Source organism: Vigna unguiculata, chromosome 10, assembly GCF_004118075.2.
Source record: "Vigna unguiculata cultivar IT97K-499-35 chromosome 10, ASM411807v1, whole genome shotgun sequence".
Taxonomy (NCBI): domain Eukaryota; kingdom Viridiplantae; phylum Streptophyta; class Magnoliopsida; order Fabales; family Fabaceae; genus Vigna; species Vigna unguiculata.
In genome coordinates this window covers 2,860,908-2,882,514 of record NC_040288.1, presented here as the reverse complement: position 1 = coordinate 2,882,514, position 21,607 = coordinate 2,860,908, and the positions used below count along the sequence as shown (strand labels likewise).

Here is a 21,607-nt window from a genome sequence, read left to right as displayed (position 1 = left end):
AAATTTTGTAAGAAAAGACTTTCTTTTTTACTATTTTTCTTACAAATTTAAATTGACAGATAATTATTTTAAGTAATTATTTCCTACAAAATTATAAAATTTAGAAGTATTTTTTACAAAATTTTCTATAAAAAATATTTTTTACAAAATATTTTATAAAAATATTGATAGCAAATTCTTATTAATAATGACAAAATTTGCATGCAATATTTTTTTCTAAAAAAAGTTAAAAAAAAAATTGGCAGAAAATATATTTAATATTGTTTCTAAACAATTTATGTAGGTTTTGACCAATTATGAACTCTCTCTTTTGTATTGATAACAGGCATTTTTAAGTGCATGGCAAAGACTTGTTCAACACATGGTGCACCAACCCTAGTTATACCATCAAAAGGAGTTTTTTTAGTGAAGAAAAACATAATCCTGAAAGGTCCTTGCCAAGCCACAAACATTCTAATTCTGGTATAGCATGCTCAGTTTATCATTCTAATTTTTATATTTTACATACGCGTGACTGAAAATCATTATTAAAGAATAATGCAAGCATAAAATATATTATGAAAATAATCATGATCATTCTAAAAATGCAATGTATATATTTAGCCCTGTGTTACACACATAAACGTACATTTGGCTACATTCAATTCTTTTTCTTTAAAATTATAAAAAAAAATTGTGTTTAAAATTTGATTTATAATCAAATTTAAATATATTCCTATTCTGGAGGAGTAAAATGAAAATTAAATTATGCTCATAAAATTTCAATTAAATTATAAAATATGGAATGGAAGGGTTTGGTTTTCTTGGCACTTTTCCTGTAGTAGTAAAGCTATTGATAGTCTGTTTTTTTTCTTCTTATTTAGCCATTCATAAATAAATCTCAAACAACTTGATGTAAATAATAATGTTTTCTTCATGAAGAAGTTTATATGCAACCTTCTCATGCCTTTCATGTTTCTAAATCTAGTCAAGTGTTTCTAAACAAGGTAGTCCAACAGTGTCATTTCTTGGTAGACTTTCTTGTAATAGGAGTTATAATACACTAATATTTCAAGTTAAAACACGTATCCATGTCTGACTATCCGTGTCCGATATTTTAGGATATTTTATCGATACTTATCAATGAAGTATCTAATTTATAAAGTTCTAGTACACTACAAGAAATATCTTTGAGTAATGACCAATTTTAATGACAACAAATAATTAATAATTATATAGTGACCAATTTAGATACTAATTTAAAAACTAAAAATTATTGACAACTAAATAGTTTCAAACAAATTATAATTGATCTCTAAATTGATAATTAAAATATTTTTGTATTATGAATTGGTTTTTAAATTGGTCACTAAAATTAGCTACAAAATTGGTTACTAACATTAGCTACCAAGATTTTGACTGCCAAAATAATTAGTTTCTAAATTGGTAACTAACATTAACTACCAAAGTTGTTTCTATCAAAATAATTAGTCTTTAACATATTTCAAGTTACTAAAATTGGTCAATATTTTAGAGTTTTGTTGTAGTGGTATTTTATGATGACAATAATTTATATTTTTTTATGTTAACAACTTTATAATACATATAGTTTTAATTTGGACTCACACAATAATAATCATATATTTATTGTTTTTCAGAATTATTGTGCACTTTTTAATATTCATATATAAAGTATCTATTATCTAATGTATCTTATTATTTTCAAAATAAATGTATCAACGTATTGGATACGTATCACATATCCAATACATATATGGTATCGTACATCATAGAATTGGAATAAATACATTTATTAATTTAATTATTAAGTGTCCCATTCTTGCAGCTTCAAGGAAGAATAGTGGCCCCACAAAAGAATGAATGGCAAGGTAGTAAATCTAGAATGATTTTGTTCACAAACACAAACGGTCTCAGAATTTTCGGAAAAGCAGGATTAGTCGATGGTTATGGTTCCTCTTGGTGGCCATGCAAAAATTGTCCAAGACCAGCGGTTAGATGATCATAAACTATTGTGTTTTTATTTACATAATTGGTTTGTTCATTTTATACATATGATATTGATAGTAGTATTAATCTATTTAGAGTTGTTAAAACAGGTCACTCGGTCCAGCCTGACCCACCATGGGTTGGTCATTTAGTGAATCAATCCAACCCAATTTACTTATTAGTAAGTTCAAAAAATTTGAACCTGGTTCGACCTACTACGGATTGGTGGGTGAGTTAAATGGACTAACTCATTTAATTAAAAAATATTACAATTTTTCTTTGTATCGTTACAACATTAATTGGTAAAGCATTTTCATAAAGGTGTAAAAATTTACACTATTAAACTCTCTCATGCATTAACTTTGAAAAGACATGAAATATCATAGTTTACCAAAAATACTATAGATTTTGATGTAATATATCAATGCAAAAAGTTAAGTTTTTTATAATTTCAAAGAATTTAGAGGATTGCCCACACAATTATATTTCAAAAGAAATAATGAGGTATGAGGAAGTAAAAAGTTAGGATTTTTGAAGAGTGAGGTGCAAGAAGTAAAAAGGTAGGTGTAAGAAGGAGCATCCATGAGGGGTTATTTTTTTCTATATTGAGATTGGTGAGCAAATCCAGATCACCATAAATTCAATTCGGGTAAGCTAGATTCTTAGTGAGTCTATTTTACTTCTTAGTGAGTCTATTTTACTGTGAGCGAGATTGGCTCATGAAATTTTAATCCATTTTAACATCTTTAAATTTATTGATTTTAAATTCTATACATTATGGTTGGGAAGAAAAAAAAACAAAAATGAATAACTTTTTAAATTGAAGTTATTATGTGGATGAAATAATACTAGTCTGAATTATTATCAATATCTTATAATGAATATTTAAATTTAACTGTTGCAGGTCCTTGGTTTTAATGCATGCAATGGGCTCAGTGTTAATTACCTGAGCATCAGAAATAGTCCCAGAGCTCACATAACCATAAATGGTTGTGAGGGTGCCACATTCTCTCACATTAACATTCGTTCTCCTGCTGATAGTCCTAACACTGATGGAATTAACATTTCTTCTTCCAAAAATATATTGATAAAAGATTCCAACATAGCTTCTGGTAAATCAAATTTTCATCTTATGTACTTGTTCAGATTTCAGTAATTGTAAAAGAATTACTACATCTGCAACTTTGATTTATGTTGTATTTTTACACAGGTGATGATTGTATTGCAATCATAGGTGAATCTTCTTACATTAATGCCACTGGAATTGCTTGTGGACCAGGACATGGAATAAGGTTTATATATTATCAACCATATCTTAAAATCACAAACAAAAAAAATGTAAATATTTGATGAAAGTATCTTTTTTCCATGAAACATAATACATGAACATGATGATAATTTATAAAATCTTTCATTTATTGAATTAATATCTTAGTTATTTCTAACTTGACATGAACGAATCAATCAGCATTGGTAGCCTGGGTAGAAACAATGGCCGTGACATTGTGGAACATGTTCGTGTTTATAATTGTAGCTTCACGAAAACTACAAATGGAGCAAGAATCAAGACATTTTCGGTATACAATTAATTTTTAAACCCTTCTATGATGTTGATGTTGTTGTTGAAATGTTCAGATGAAGGGAACAAACAAAGAAATTTGAAACATATTTGTTTTTCATATCGTCTTATGTGACTTGAATGATATGTAATTTCCATTTCTTAAAGGGTGGATCAGGTTATGCCAAAAGAATCACATTTGAGAAAATCACATTAAACCAATTTTACAACCCTATAATTATAGATCAACACTATAATCATATGGTATTTTCTTAATATTCATATTGTAACTTGTGATTTCAACTTTCTTTTCCTGTGAATTTATCGTTTATTACTAAAATTATTTTTAAATTTGGAATGAATAGAATGCAGGAGGAGGAGTCCAAGTGAGTGAGGTGACATTTCGTGGGTTTCGAGGAACATCTACAAACGACAGAGCTATAAATTTAGGTTGTGGTTCACCAGGTTGCTTCAACATTGTGTTGGATAAAATCAAAATTGTTTCTTCTCAACCAAGAAAACCAGCTTCTTGTTCATGTAGAAATGCTCATGGAAGAGCTACATCCACTGTTCCAAATTGTAATATCTCATTGAGATGAACCATGTCCTCGTACACTATATGTGAAATGATGTATCAACAAGTAAACGAAAGTTGTTTCTTTTTTTTTTTCTCTAGCTAATGGATTATACAAGTAATGTGATAAACTTTATGGTGAACTCTATAGTTTAGATTAGTTTTTATATTATTTGAACTGTTTTCATTATGTGATTCTCTTTTCTTATGGTATCATCTTAAAATGATAAATAAAAACAAACAAAACAAATTATGACATTTTTTTCTGTAAGCAAATCGTTTTTCTAGCGACGTAGTTCGGAGATCCACCGTTCAAACCTAAGACTTCGCTAAAACTCGTGGCTGCAAATCGCGCGCAACCCACACAACAACTACCACGCACGTCGACTTCGGCGTTCATCGTCACACGTTCACCCAAATCGTTCACCATCACCATTACCCCATCCTCAACCCTCGCTGCTAAACTGTCATCTTTAAGAATTTGAGGTTCTCCCATGAAGAGCTAGAAGATAAGGGTAATATTCAGTTTAAATTAATATAAATGTTAAAATTGAATCAGATTAATATTGGTTTGGTCCATATTAAGTTTGTTAGATAATAAATATAAATGATATTATAATATAAAATCATTTTTTGATAAGCTAACTAATTTAAGAATTGATTCTAAGAAAGATTTTTGTTGGTTTGGAAGTATGACCTATTATATTAGTTGGGAATTCTTTAGAAACTAGCTTTAAATATGTTATTCCTTTTATGTTTGTTAAGAAGTTTGACTTCAAATCTAATTCTATCACACAAAATTGGTTTGTAAGATGAGGTTTGCACCCATTTATATATTTTAGATTGTTATTATCTTTAATCAATGTGGGACTCCCAACACACCTCATCTAAGGTATATACATATCTTGCCTAGGACTAGACATTAATGGGTGGTCCGGTAGCCAACAAATATCCCTATGATATGCTCTAAGAATAGCACTTATATTAGGAAGTGGACTTTAAACTTAACGCAACCCCCAAATTGGCTTATAAGGTAAGATTTGCACTCACTTAAATATTTTAAATTGACTCATTTATATACTTCTAACAATGTTTATTTACTTTTGACATCATGTGTTTCTTTTATAAGTAAATAAATGATCGATGAATAATGTTAATATCGGTTAAATGAACCTAAAAGAGAATAATTTTTAATTAAAAAGAAAACATGAGCCCATTGTTTCAATTTTAATTTCTTTTTGATACATCTTTATTCAAGAAGCATAAATGAAGTTTGATGTGCCAATTCTAGGAAAACCTTTAATAGAAATAGTTAAATAAGTGTTTAAGAAATACTTTAGTCCTAATTTAAATAAATATGAAAAATAAAATTAATAAGATTAATGTTACCTGAATTTAACTTCAATAAACTTTATTATTTTTTTTACATTTTAGTCTCAAGTTAAAAATTAGGATCGATTAATCAACAAAAAAAATGGTATATAAGTGGCACACGAGGTACCAAATCATCATAAACTAACAGACAAAAGAAAAACTCAAGTTTATGTGTATGAAACATTTTCAACAATATACACTATGTCATTTTGCAGTTTAGACCATACTAAAATATAGTGTAGGTCTATAAATGTTGCTTAAATATATTAAATACAACAATTTTATAAATTTGATATAAAGCAAATCAAAATCCACATTTATTTGAACATTGTCTTTAAAACACGTGGGCTAAAAAAAATGTGGTCTGAAAGAAAGTGAAATCCACTTTAAGAGTTTTTCTTCCTTCCCCTCCCTCATGTTAGATTGAAAAACGTCTCTCCCATTCTTCGGTGTTTCACATTCATGAATGCTAAGAAGATTATGAAGACAATCTTATAGAATAATGATCTTTGTTATGTAGTAAATAAACATTAGACATATTATATTTTAGCTTTCTAGCATTAACTTTGAAATGTTCATCCTTAATAATGATTTCAAGATAGTTATTTTAATAGTTTACATTCTAACATTGAAATATATGTATGAATGACATTTAATATGCATTCAATTATGAATATTTTGCGTATCAATATTGTTTGAAGTGTTGATATATTGTGGTGTCTAATTGTGTAATATTGTGATTTGAAGAGTTACACCTTTTTCATATTGAACTTTTCTATAAAAACACAATTTAATAAATGTGGATTAAACTCAAAGACAATATTTATAAGGGTGTTGTCTATTATAAGGATATTAAGCTACGGTTTTAACGATGTTGTCGTACTGAAAACCATGGTCTAATGACCACCTAGACTACACCTAAGAAATCGTTATCTAAACTTTAGTCCATAGTTTTTATGGTTTTAGACCATAATTTTGTGGTGTTGTCTAAAATACTTTTTATTGTAGTGATATTAACTCATCCTAATATGCTTTAACTAAAAGTTAATTTAAAATTAATAAAAAATTAATATCAATTTAGTCAATGTTATATAGAGTGGACTTTTAAAAACTCATGTTAATAAAATATTTTTAAACGTTCAAAAACTTACGTCAAATTATTATATGTTTTCATCAAATTAATACAAAAGTTACATCAAATTTTGTACTTTTAAAAGTTCAAAAAGAAAAATTAAATGTTTTCAGAAGTCAATGTTTTGAAAAATAAAATCCATCATTTTATAATTATTATAAATCCCAAATAAAGTTAATATTAATGAATTAATTTATTATATTTTGTTTATTATGCAATTTAAATTTTTAAACATATTTATCCATTATAAAATCTTTTGTTGCACTAAATAAACATTAAAGATGCACATTGCATCATTCTACAATAATATTTATGATTTATATGATTACATTGAATAAACATTTATGATGCACTTTGCATCATTTTAGGTAATTAAATTGTGAATAACAAAATTTTGCTATTTAAACCCCTTAACCTATGCTTTGTTTTCTCACATTATATGCATATTCACCAAAGACAAGAAGAAAGGTCTTGTTCTGTCACATTTATTATCTTAAACATGCAGAGACTAATAATCACTTGTGTTTTGATTCTCTTCTTTGTTTCACCATGTTTTTGTAAGAGGTTGTTGTTGGAAACTTCTAACACATACAATGTAATTGATTATGGTGCCAAAGGAGATGGTGAAACTGATGACTCCCAGGTATATTTTCGTTGTTTTTCTTCTTTCTTTCATTTTTCTGAATAAAATAATATATAAATACGTGAATATTTTAAGTATTTCAATATATATATATATATATATAACTTTTGCACACATTTTATAGGTTTTGGCCAATTATGAAGTTTGTCTTTTGAAATAATGATAACAGGCATTTTTAAGTGCATGGGAAAAGACTTGTGCAACAAGTGGATCAACCCTAGTTATACCATCAAAAGGAACATTTTTACTGAAGAAGAACATCATGTTCAAAGGTCCTTGCCAAGCCACAAACATTCAAATTCAGGTATAACATGTTAAGTATTATTCAACTTTTAATCACACCCAATATAAAATAAAATAAAATCTTCTTTTCCTACTTTTAGTAAACAAAATACAATAACATTTAAATAGACATAAATATTAAATAATTATGTTCATAAATTCTGATTTTTGTTTAAATGAATAATCTATTGATACGATGTTATGTAAAGTCCATGAGTAATTATAATGCATAATTTAAAGTATGTAATTGAATTAAAAATTAAACGGAAACTATTGAAATCAATACTACTTAAAATAATTAATTATAATAAACGCTAAAACGAGTAATATTTTGGTCCAAGCATTTTAATACTTATCAGTTAAGAAATTCTAATGATCTCAAAATTTCAAATATGAAATAAATATATAATTAAATAATTTTAGTGATATCCAAACAAAAAAAAATATTTTTTTTTATAAAATATTATTTTAAAACCAATTTTTTTAACAATTTATAAAAATGCATAAAAATATATAAATTAAAAAGAGATTAATGAAATAAAATATTTTTAAAAAATAATTCTATACTTTTCTTTTCCAAGTAATTATTAGTTTGATAGTACAAGAACCTATTACATATATAAATGAGTCTTTCCTTCCATTTTTTTTCCTCGTTAATTTTAAATATCTATATATTATAATAGTAGAAGGCCATTTTTTTAAGAATTCCTTAGAATAAACTAGATATATTCCTTATTGTGTTTATTAATTTGTCATGACTTGCAGATTCAAGGAAAAATAATTGTACCAACCCAGGATGCTTGGCAGGGTGATGATTCTCCGATAATTATGATCTCAAACGTGAATGGTCTCACCATCGATGGAACTGGTGGACTAATCGACGGCCTCGGTTCTTCTTGGTGGTCATGCAAAAACTGTAAACGACCAACGGTTAGATCATTTACACACTTCATTTTTCCATAATTGGCTTTGCAAAAACACCTTGCTGCCATATAATCTTGATGAACTCATAGATGTTTCTTTAGAAATAATATTTAAGAAAATTCAAAATGAACAAATAAGGTGAAGTTTGTCTTATATCTAGTTGATGTGTGACTTCCAACACACCTCCCTCACTGAAGAATAAGTGTGTGGGACTAGAAATAAGTGGTACGATAGTGGCCCGGTCCGATAGTGACTAAGATACCTAGGATGGACTTTTTAAAGAAAGGGTTCTGATACCATGTTAGAAAATGAACTTTAAGTCTAATTCTACCTTGCAAAACTGACGAGTAAAATAAGATTTGTATCAGATTTATATGTTATGAGATTGTCTTATTTCTAATCGATGTGGGACTTCTAACTAAATATAATTTAAAATATCCTAACGGTTCCTTGGATCATTTCATCTTAGTAAAAGCTGCAATTTCTGAGTTGTATCGATATCTTATCCCGAGTTTTGCAATTTGGATGGTGCAGGTCCTTGCTTTCAATGCATGCAATGATCTGAGTGTTAGTTCCTTGAGCATCGCAAATAGTCCACAAGCTCACATAACCATAAATGGCTGTGAGGGTGCCACATTCTCCAATATTAACATTCAGTCTCCTGGTGATAGCCCTAATACAGATGGAATCGACATTTCTTCTTCCAAACGCATCTTGATAAAAGATTCCAACATAGCTTCTGGTAAACCAAATTTCAATTGAATTGTAAGAGAACTAATATTTCTGTAACTTTTGATTTATGTTATGTTTTTTACACAGGTGATGATTGTATTGCAATCATAGGTGACTCCTCTAACATTAATGCCACCGGAATTGCTTGTGGACCAGGCCATGGAATAAGGTTTATTTATATTATCAATCATAATTAACACACTTTAAATGAAAAAAATAATACATGAACATGACATTGATCTATAAAATGTTTCCTTCATTCAATTAACCAGCATTGGTAGCCTGGGTAGAAACAATGGTCATGACAACGTGGAACAGGTTTATGTCTATAATTGCACCTTCACGAAAACTACAAATGGAGCAAGAATCAAGACATTTAAGGTATTTAAGGGTGGCAGTAACATTGTTGTTCAACTCAAACCATGTTATCATATGTTTTCTGATAAAAAGAGTAATCACTGATCAGATGAATGTAACGTTATCATTTTGTTACAGGATGGACCAGGTTATGCCAGAAACATCACTTATGAGAAAATTACGTTAATACAAGCTTATAACCCAATACTTATAAATCAACACTACGTAGGTTTAGAGGTATATATATTGACTTAACTTTGGTTTCATATTACTATATCTTTGTGATTTGAAGTTGGCATGTATATATATAAATGTTGCATTGAATTTGGCATGATTAGGGTGTAGGAGGAGTTGAAGTGAGTGGGGTGACATTTCGAGGGTTTGAAGGAACATCAGGGGATGACAGAGCTATTACCTTAGCTTGCGGATCACAAGGTTGTAAAGACATTGTGTTGGACCAAATTAACATTACATCTTCTAAAGATGGAAAACCAGCAGCTTGTTCTTGCACTAACGCCCATGGAACAGCTACATCCACAGTTCCAAATTGTGATGGCTTATAGTAACCCTTACTCATGTATACGTGAAATTATGTGTCGAGAATAACTTTATTTTTGTTGAGGTAATGAACAATGAGAGTTGTTTTTTTGGAAAGGAGGAATACAAGTTTCTTGGTGAATGTCACTGTGACTCGTTATCATATATATTAAACAACTTAAAAATTCCCAGAGACACCAAGAGCCATGCAAAGTACACAAATCAGATCAAATAGACTTAAAATGATAATGATGATAATAATAATAATAATATATTTAATTACAAATAAGTAATCTTACATTTTAATAATAAGTTTACACTTTTGACCTTATGATTAAATTCAATAGAAAATAAAATACAATTACTTAAAATTAATTTTAAATAAAATCTGAATATTTATTTTTTATACAACTAATTTTATATATCTTATATATACAATTACTATACAACTAATTTAAATTTTCAAGTTAACTTTATCTTTCATTATTAGTTTATTTATCTATTGTTAAAATAAAATTTATTAAATGGTTAGAATCGGTTCGAGGGTAGTTTAGAATCGGTTTCATATCCTTCACAACCCAACATCATTGATTCCCCCTCGTTCAATACGCAACAAAATCGACCCAGGTCTTCTTCTTACCAGCACCCTTCATTTCTTCTTCCGAGAACTCATGAACTTCATGTGAGGGCAATGTGGTCTTCTCACTTTGCATGAAGAATAAATCACTTTGCATCTCCTCAATATGTGAAGATGATAACTTTGTACCTTTGCAAATACATTGAAAGAAGCAAACATTGCGTAAAAGAAGGAAAAACAAGCAAGAAATCCCTGGAAAATGCTTTTGAATTGGAATAACTTCTCTTCATGCAGCAAACAAGACAAGTTGTAACCGATAAGCAAATCAATGAACATAATATGCATAAGGACAATCAATAAAAAATAATGTTTGTAATCCATTTTATTCCCCTCTCATATTCCTAGCACCATCATACCCTTGACCACGAATATTAGAAACATTAATATTATGTTGAGATAGTACAACACACAATTCATTAATCAAAGTTAATGTTGCAGTGTCTTTCACATGCACAATATCAAAAAATCGCTCTTGAATAAAACTACTTTTATCAACGAATATCAAAACAAGAGCCATTTGCTCTTTTTTTGATTCATCATGAGCTTCATCGACAACTATAGAAAACTTGGAATCCCCAATTTCTTCACGAATATGATTTTTCACTTTACTAGAAAGAATATTTAATAACTCCTTTTGAATTTTATGTGAAGTATATTTGGAATTGTATGGAGCATTTTCCAACACAACTTTTGCAACTTCATCATTGTATGATGCTATGAGTTTTATCATCTCAAGAAAATTACCTTGGTTCCTCGATTCAGTACTTTCATCATGACCTCTATAGCAGAAGCTTGAAGTGATAAAAAACGAGTTGTGTCAATTGAAGTATTGAGACGTAACCGATTCTTTATAATTTGATTTGAGTTTTGCATATCCAAAACATTCCTAATGTGGCAATTTTGATTTAACAAGTCTTGACAAGCAGACACTGCAATATTATGTGGTGAACAAGGATCCTTCCCTATGTGTTTAAGGAAAGCATAATATTTTTCGTTGTTAACTTTCCTCAAACTTTTAAAACCTATAAAAAAAACATTGAAAAAGTTAAAACATGTTTATGACAATCAACTCATTGCCAATTAGAATTCAATGAAAATCAACTCAATTACTTGTAACAATGAAAACATCTCAGCCAAGTCGTCCACTTGGTTTTTTACTAAAAAGATAGCACGATAAGCAATATGCAACATCTTTTAATGGCGAATACTCTAACCATGAAGGAAATAAGCTAAACCATGTCTACTGAAATCTTCTTGGATATCATATTTACCATACAACAGATAATTTTCTAGATACATTTGATATAGATTCCATTTTAGATAAGCCATTCGTACCTATCAATTTGATTTGGTGGGTATTGTCAAATTTGAAGACATTTCCCCATATAACGTTCTAAAGCATTTTCAAAATCATTATATGTAACTTTAGGAACCTTAGAGAGTTGTTTTTCATTTTCTTCAATTTTTGGATTCTCATGAAGTTTCTTAATTTTAGATGACGTAGATGCATTTTTTTCATCTTCATCACAAGCCTTCCTCTTGAAAAAAGAATCAATTCTTTTACTCTTTACCATAATTTTTCTAATATAAATTTGTCACCTCTCACCTATTTACAAAAAGATAAAATTATGAATATCCCAAATTAAATCTTAAAAGCAAGACTCAATATTTTAAGAAAACTAATAACTTCAAAATAATTAGCTTCCCTTACCTTAGAGTAGATTTTTAATCTTGTTTTTCCTTTACACAACTTCAAAGCCTAAAATAGCTCTATCTACACAAAGAAGAGTTTGATCAACAATTAGAGCATGATTTTATGATCTCTAACAGATAGAGATATGTCTAGAGCGTAGATAAGCCACATACAAGAGGAAAACACATTATTTAAAAAAAAGGATAAAAAATGAACTTACTCAAAAGAAGAAATTGTTCGGTCCAAAATGTTTCTTAACTCCTTAATTTTGTCGTAGTGCAATTTGATTTTGAAAATAATAAGGAATTGATGGTGAAAATTGAGATGGAAATAAGAGGAGAGAAAGAGATGGATGCATGAAAGAGAGAGAGAAACTATATAAAGAAGTATAAGAAATTATAATAGAAAGGGAAAACGTAATTTTTAAATTTTAAAAAAGCTTTTTTAAACTAAATTGATATAAATAAAGTAATAATATATAATAATATTTTTTAAATATATAAAAGATAAAATAAAATAAAATTTATTAGGATTAATATAAATAAAATAATAATATAAATATTTTTTTAAAATATAAAAAAATAAAATATAAAAAAATCGTTGGAAGAGTTGTGGCTCCCCTGTCAAACCTATGGTCTGCCCCTGAATGTACCTATAAGAGAATAATTTTTAGTTCAAAAGAAAACATGACCCCATTGTAATGTTGTATTTTTCAATTTTAATCTCTTTTTGTAATGTTGTATTTTTCAATTTTAATCTCTTTTTGATACATCTTTCTTCAAAAAGCATAAATGAAGTGTGATGTTCCAATCCCAGGAAAACCTTTAATAAAAAAAGTTAAATAAGTGTTTAAAAAATACTTTAGTCCTAATTTAAATAAGGCTTAATTAGTCGGAATATACCCAATTTCGTCCCAAAGTTTCAAAATGGTACTCAATTTTAAGTTTGTTTCAATTTAGTACCAAATTTGAAAATTTGCAAAAATGTAGTACATCTCGTTAATTCTTCACAAACGCTGTTAAGAGTGAGGTGATGTGGCATAGTATAACTGAAACGTGTCACAAATGTTAATTGTACAGTGGTATTTTTGGTGTAACGTGTGCAGTGCTTTATTTTAAATGGATGTGTTCAAATTTTTTTGCCCTAATCTTGCTTTGGCCCCAATCTCGATTTTCCTATTCTTCTTCATCGTAGAGCAGAGCAAGGAATTTCTTGAAGACAATGTCTCGCACATGAACCCATCCTTGTTCTTCTTGTTCGTATGAGTCACAAAACCATAGTGTCTCTCCTCCTCGTGGGTGGTGTGAGTCATTAGGCGGATCTCCAATTTGCTATTGTGGGGAGATTGCACTGTTGAGAGTGGCAAGAGCACAAACAACTTCTGTAGCTACATTTGTAACTTCTGTAGCGATATTCGTATCCGAAAATGAAAATGTGATTCAGTTAGTATTGCTACCACTACTACTATTAGTATTTTCTTTTTTTTTAGAATAACAATGTTATGTTTTTTGGTAAATAATTATCGAATGGAATAGTAGATATGTTTTCTGTGAAAACCCCATTATCTCTTCCCCTTATACTTTCTTCTCTCTGCTACCCATACGGTAGAACAACACTTCTCCCTCTCTACTTTTCTCTGCCTTCTCTCTACCAGAAGACATTATGAATTTTTCATCCAAAAGTCTGAATCATTCTCTTCTGTTGCAGAATTCAGACCTGAGGCTAGTTCAGGACCTCTTCCCTCATCTGTAATTCCTTTTCCTCCATGTAAGTGAATTTCAGCCTTCCCCATCTCTCTTTAATTCAAAATTTTGGAGCTCCAGTCTTGCTGAGCCAAATTAGGAACCTATTCTCACCTTGTGAACCTGCATTTCAGCTCAATAGGTTGTGCAATTGAAGTGCCCTTGGTTGGAAGTGTTCTAGCTAGTTAGTAACCTCTAGAGGTAAGGGAAGCTAACCATTTTTACTTGAATTCGTATAGAAATTTGTTTGATGAGTGTGAATTACATGTTTAAGTGTTGAGCTGATGTTTGAATTGCATGAATTGGTTAGTGATTGATTTGTGTGTGAAGAATCTAGGCTCCTACATGTGGGAATAGGTTCGTAATCTGGTATTTTCGCCTAGGCGAGTGACTCTTGCCTGAGCTAAAACACCAGAAAAACCCACCCTGTTCCTGCGTGAAGCCTCGCCTAGGCGAGCTGAGGTCGCTTGAGCGAGAGACGCTCTCGTCTAAGCGAACAAGCTTAACCTAAGCGAGAGTTCGCCCAGGTTTTTATTTTTGCCACTGTTAGAGCCTCGCCCAGGTGAGACTGACTCGCTTAAGCGAGATGGCCTCTCGCCTGGGCTAGATTGTCTAGCTTGAGCGAGGATCACTGCAGTGGGAAGTTTGTGGTTCTGTTGTAAAGAATGAAGTTATATGTCTAAATGAAAATTTGCACCTTTAGTCTCTTATATGCTTGAAATGTTATGTTAATATTCTGTGTGGTGAAAATTGATGAACATGAATTAAGAGAGGTTGTGGTTGAATGGAATTTCAAGGGAAATTCAGATAAGTATGTTAGCGTGTGTAAGGACGTGAGGACTCCTTATTGGTTGGTATCCTAAAACTCCAATAATCATTCACGCTCAGATAAAGCAGAATGGATTATGTCGTGAGGAGTAGTAGGAGGTCCTAGTCTTTGGACTTGATTGAGTCCTAGACGCGAAGGGTACTTACCCTGGGAACGGTCGGGTGATAACCCCTTGTGTTTAGACTCTACAAAATTTGGGAACCGTTACAGGTGTCCAATGTCGCTTACACAATCTGGATATCGAGTCTAGATTTATACAATTGAGCTATGTGTTATGAATGATATTTATATTGTAAACTGTATTATTTTCTCTTATTTCAGTTAGCTTACCCTTCTTGTTTATGTTTGTTTTTCCTTGTGTGTTCTCCTTTGCAATGATCACCTATAGTTGGTATGAGTAGAGTTGAATCCAGATGAAGATACCCCTCTTCTGAGCAGGATTTGATACTTTTTCTGGAATGTCCTGTGATAGTTTTTGGATTTGATGCCGTGAAGTTTTGGAATGTGCAATTTAGCCTTTTTCTTATGTCTATACTTGCTTTTTCGAATCTATATAGCTATTTTGGATAACTGTATCAACTATATATATATATATATATATATATATATGACCATTATTCCTTACTATTTGTTGTGCTTGATCATAATATAATGTTTAATTTGGTAGTGTAAAAATTATTAAATGAGATGTTACATTTTCAAAACTTTTTAAACATTCCTTTTTCAATATTTTTTAAGAACTAGGATGATTAGTAGCAATTTAGTGTTTTTGTTGGTAGTTCGTGTAATCAGGGATTCTGTGATCCATATAGATTGCTATGGCGAAACTTCAATTTTGATAGAAGACGAGAATCAAAAAGGTATAAGAACCATTCCATTTTTAGCACCGATCACCACTTCGCAAGCCCTGCACTTGGCTCTGTCCATTCACTTGGAGACACGATCTTGTTGATTGTTGCCCTTTGTGCACATTATGTGTTTGAGGGCTTAGCCATAGGAGTTGTCTGCACAAGATATTTGCAGCCATAGCGATGGGAATTGCACTCCTTAGAATGATTGGAAAGTGGCGCACCTTTGAGCGAAGTTGGAATCGACCTTCTTCTCAACAAAAACTTCAATTGCATTCAGTTGTGTCTTCGAGCATCACTTACTCCTTGTAACTAAAAAACCCCAAATTTGTTCTTTTAAAGATTTTCACTTCAATATTTCTGATCAGCTCCACTAATACACATCACACAATCCAGCCTTGCCACATCATTCAAACTTTACTAACTTACCACCACTAATAATACAGACGTTAACCAACTTAACCACGTCAAAAAAATGTATTACATTGATGCAAAATTTTAAATTTGGATACTAATTTGAAACAAACTTAAAATTGAATACCATTTTAAAACTTTGGGATGAAACTGGATATGTTTCGACTAATTAAGCCTTTAAATAAATATGAAAAATAAAATTAATAAGATTAATGTTACCTAAACCGAATTTAACCACTATAAATTCAACTTTATTTTTTTGTTTTACATTTTAGTCTCAAGTTAGAAATTATTAGAATCGATTAATAAACAAAAACATGGTATATAAGTGCCACACAAGGTACCAAATCATCATGCATCAAATGACAAACTAATAGACAAGGGAAAGTTCAAATTATGTGTATGAAACATTTTCATATATTGACTCATCCTTATATGCTTTAATTAAAAATTAATAACAAATTAATATAAATTTAGTCAATGTTATATATAGTGGACTTTTAAAAATTGATGTTAATAAATTAATTTTAAAAGGTCAAAAACTTACATCAAACTATTATATGTTTTCATCTAATTTTGTAATTTTCAAAGTTCAAAATGAAAAATTAAATGTTTTCAGAAGTCAATGTTTTGAAAAGTAAATTCCATCATTTTATAATTATTATGAATCCCAAATAAAGTTGATATTAATGAATTAATTTATTATATTTTTTTATTATACAATTGAAATGTTTAAAACATATTAATCCATTATAAAAAAAATTGTTGCACTAAATAAAAATTTATGATGCACATTGCATCATTCTACAATAATATTATAATTTATATTATTACATTAAATAAACATTTATGATGTACATTGCATCATTTTATGTAATTAGTTTGTGAATAACAAAATTTTGCTATTTAAACCCCTTAACCTATGCTTTGTTTTCTCACATTATATGCATAGTCACCAAAGACAAAAGAAAGATCTTGTTCTGTCTACTTTATTCTTCTTAAACATGAAGACACTAATAATCACTTGTGTTTTGATTCTTTTCTTTGTTTCACCATGTTTCTGTAAGAGGTTGTTGTTGGCAAGTTCCAACACATACAATGTGATTTATTATGGTGCCAAAGGAGATGGTAAAACTGATGACTCCCAGGTATATTTTTATTATTTCTCTTCCTTCTTTCTTTTTTATCAATAAAATAATATATAAATTTGCGTATTTGAAGTATTTCAACCAATATATATATATATATATATATATATATATATATATATATATATATATATATATAAATTTTGTACACATTTTATAGGTTTTGGCCAATTGTGAAGTTTGTCTTTTGAAATGATGATAACAGGCATTTTTAAGTGCATGGGAAAAGACTTGTGCAACAGGTGGATCAACCCTAGTTATACCATCAAAAGGAACATTTTTACTGAAGAAGAACTTAATGTTCAAAGGTCCTTGCCAAGCCACAAACATTCAAATTCAGGTATAACATGTTAAGTATTATTCAACTTTTAATCACACCCAATATAAAAATAAAAAAAAATCCTATTTTCCTACTTTTAGTAAACAAAATACAATAACATTTAAATAGACATAAATAACATGAGATATATATCTTAATATATTTTTATCTTTTTCTCCTTTCTAACTGAGAAGACAATAGCTAAAATTTGAACATTTATTTGGTAAAAACTTTGATTCTTGTAATTTACTTACGTGTTTGAAAAAGAAATCAATATGTTGATAATATGTTTTATTTAAAAAATAGTTCCAACTAAATAGAAAAACCACTCTTAAATAATAATGCAATGTATATACTATTTAACCCTGTGTTACACACACAAACGTACATTTGAATAGATTCAATTCTTTTTATTTAAAAGTTACAAAACGATACAAAAAATGTTTTAAATTTTTATTTATATCAAATTTAAATATATTTATATATTTGTAGGTGAAATGAAAATTAAATAATTATGTTCATAAATTCTAATTTTTGTTTAAATGAATAATCTATTGATACGGTGTTATGTAAAGTCCATGAGTAATTATAATGCATAATTTAAAGTATGTAATTGAATTAAATTAAACGGAAACTATTGAAATCAATACTACTTAAAATAATTTATTATAATAAACGCTAAAAAGAGTAATATTTTGGTCCAAGCATTTTAATACTTTTCAGTTAAGAAATTCTAATGATCTTAAAACTTCAAATATGAGATAAAAATATAATTAAATCATTTTAGTGATATCCAAAAAAAAAATTATAAAATATTAGTTTAAAACCAAATTTTTTAACAATTTATAGAAATGCCTAAAGTTATATAAATTAAAAACAGACTAATGAAATAAAATATTTTTAAAAAATAATTCTTTACTTTTCTTTTCCAAGTAATTATTAGTTTGATAGTACAAGAACCTATTACATATATAAAAGAGTGTTTCCTTCCATTTTTTTCTTGTTAATATTAAATATCTATATGTTATAATAGTAGAAGGCCATTTTTTTCAAGAATTCCTTAGAATAAACTAGATATATTCCTTATTGTGTTTATTAATTTCTCATGACTTGCAGCTCCATGGAAAAATAATTGTACCAACCCAGAAAGCTTGGCAGGGTAATGACTCTCCGATAATTATGATCTCAAACGTCAATGGTCTCACCATCGATGGAACTGGTGGACTAATCGACGGCCTCGGTTCTTCTTGGTGGTCATGCGAAAGCTGTAAACGACCAACGGTTAGATCATTACACACTTCATTTCTCCATAACTGCCTTTGCAAAAATAACATGTGTGATATTATATTAATAGGGGATGATAATGTAACGTTTTTAAGTTAATATATAAAATAAAATACATTTATTAAAAATAAAATGAAATATATTAGAAAAAAATGAGGAAATAACTATTGATAAATAGAGAAAAGAAAGAGAAGTAAAGATAGACGATTTTTTAAAAAACTTTATAAAAATAATAGTCAATTTTCAAAAAGTTAATAAATAATTATATTTTAAAGGGTAAAATTGGTATTTAAAAATGTGGATACAAAAAAGGGAATCCTCTTTATATATTATTATAGATAAAATACCAGAAATATATCCACAATGTATATATTTGAACTAAATATTAATGAGTGGTCCAACAGTAAGGTTATAATTGATGGAACACTATATTTAACAAACAACAAATTTTATTAAGATAAACTCCAACTCATGACATTGATGTAATATTAAGAAATAAATTTTAAGTTTAATTCAATTTTACAAAATCGACTTGTAATAAAATTTACATCTACTCATACAGTGTAAATTGTAAATTGCAATTTGGATGGTGCAGGTCCTTGCTTTCCATGCATGCAATGGTCTGAGAGTTAGTTCCTTGAGCATCTCAAATAGTCCACAAGCTCACATACACATAAATGGTTGTGAGGGTGCCACATTCTCCAATATTAACATTAAGTCTCCTGGTGATAGCCCTAACACAGATGGAATCGACATTTCTTCTTCCAAACGCGTCTTGATAAAAGATTCCCACATAGCTTGTGGTAAACCAAATTTTCATCTTATGTATACTTTTTCAAATTTCAATTGAATTGTAAAAGAACTAATATTTCTGTAACCTTCGATTTATGTTGTGTTTTTTACACAGGTGATGATTGTATTGCAATCATAGGTGACTCTTCTGACATTAATGCCACCGGAATTGCTTGTGGACCAGGCCATGGAATAAGGTTTATATATATTATCAACCATAATTAACACACTTTAAATGAAAAAAATAATACATGAACATGACATTGATCTATAAAATGTTTCCTTCGTTGAATTAACCAGCATTGGTAGCCTCGGTAGAAACAATGGCCATGACAACGTGGAACAGGTTTATGTCTATAATTGCACCTTCACCAGAACTACAAATGGAGCAAGAATCAAGACATTTAAGGTATTTAAGGGTGGCAGTAACATTGTTGTTCAACTCAAACCATGTTATCATATGTTTTCTGATAAAAAGAGTAATCACTGATCAGATGAATGTAACGTTATCATTTTGTTACAGGATGGACCAGGTTATGCCAGAAACATCACTTATGAGAAAATTACGTTAATACAAGCTTATAACCCAATACTTATAAATCAACACTACGTAGGTTTAGAGGTATATATATTGACTTAACTTTGGTTTCATATTACTATATCTTTGTGATTTGAAGTTGGCATGTATATATATAAATGTTGCATTGAATTTGGCATGATTAGGGTGTAGGAGGAGTTGAAGTGAGTGGGGTGACATTTCGAGGGTTTGAAGGAACATCAGGGGATGACAGAGCTATTACCTTAGCTTGCGGATCACGAGGTTGTCACGACATTTTGTTGGATAAAGTTAACATAAAATCTTCTAAAACAGGAAAAGCAGCAGCTTGTTCTTGCACTAATGTCCATGGAATAGCTACATCCACAGTTCCAAGTTGTCATGGCATATACAAATGAAGTAGTAACCCTTACTCATGTATACGAGAAATTATGTATCGAATCAAGAATAAGTTTGTTTTTGTTGAGGTAGTGAACAATGAGAGTTATTGTTTTCTTGGAAAGGAGGAATTCAAGTTTCTTGATGAATGTCATTGTGACTCGTTATCATATTAAACAACGTAAAAATCCCCAGAGACACCAAGAGCGATGAAATTACACAAATCAGATCAAATAGACTTAAAATAATAATAATAATAATAATAATAATAATAATAATAATATATTTAAATACAATTAAGTAATCTTACGTTCTAATTTATTAAAAAAATTATTTTATTTTATAAGATTCATCAAATCTTTCACAAATTTTTACACATTTCACTCCTAAATCCACATATCTTCACCTCCAAATCCCTTAAAAGAAAAACCACAAACTTAATCTCTAAATTCACTCAAATTCATTCACTTACTCTCCCTTAAATTCATCTTCACACACATGGTGAGTTTGCTTTTTGAAAATGAACATGAGAGAGAGTGAGTAGATGCATTTGAGGAGATTTGAAGATGAAATTTACATTTTTTATTTTAAAGAATTTGAAAGTGAGAGTGAAGAGATTTGAAAGTAAAATTTGTATACGATTTGATTTATGTAATTGATAAAAATATGTTTTAACATATTAAATTTTAAGTTTACACTTTTGCCCTTATGATTAAATTTAATTGAAAATAAAATACAATTACTTAAAATTAATTTTAAATAAAATCTGAATTATTATTTTTTATACAACTAATTTTATATATCTTATATATACAATTACTATACAACTAATTTAAATTTTCAACTAAACTTTATCTTTCATTATTAG

At 29.1% G+C, this 21,607-nt stretch overlaps 3 protein-coding genes across 3 annotated transcripts; all 3 read left to right on the top strand.

Moving 5' to 3' along the window:
* Positions 1 to 1,882: 1,882 nt before the first annotated feature.
* Positions 1,883 to 4,143, top strand: LOC114166952 (probable polygalacturonase At3g15720). Its single transcript, XM_028051836.1, has 6 exons — positions 1,883 to 1,990; positions 2,891 to 3,098; positions 3,197 to 3,278; positions 3,455 to 3,563; positions 3,713 to 3,808; positions 3,910 to 4,143. The coding sequence occupies exons 1-6, from the start codon at positions 1,883 to 1,885 to the stop codon at positions 4,141 to 4,143; spliced, it is 837 nt and encodes a 278-aa protein (XP_027907637.1).
* Positions 4,144 to 7,123: 2,980 nt separating this feature from the next.
* LOC114166949 (probable polygalacturonase At3g15720) lies at positions 7,124 to 10,125 on the top strand. Its single transcript, XM_028051834.1, has 8 exons — positions 7,124 to 7,267; positions 7,437 to 7,571; positions 8,315 to 8,479; positions 9,008 to 9,215; positions 9,293 to 9,374; positions 9,478 to 9,586; positions 9,701 to 9,787; positions 9,901 to 10,125. The coding sequence occupies exons 1-8, from the start codon at positions 7,124 to 7,126 to the stop codon at positions 10,123 to 10,125; spliced, it is 1,155 nt and encodes a 384-aa protein (XP_027907635.1).
* Positions 10,126 to 17,266: 7,141 nt separating this feature from the next.
* On the top strand, positions 17,267 to 20,759 carry LOC114166948 (probable polygalacturonase At3g15720). Its single transcript, XM_028051833.1, has 8 exons — positions 17,267 to 17,410; positions 17,616 to 17,750; positions 18,846 to 19,010; positions 19,609 to 19,816; positions 19,921 to 20,002; positions 20,106 to 20,214; positions 20,329 to 20,427; positions 20,529 to 20,759. Exons 1-8 carry the CDS (start codon positions 17,267 to 17,269, stop codon positions 20,757 to 20,759), a joined length of 1,173 nt encoding a protein of 390 aa, XP_027907634.1.
* Positions 20,760 to 21,607: the final 848 nt, after the last annotated feature.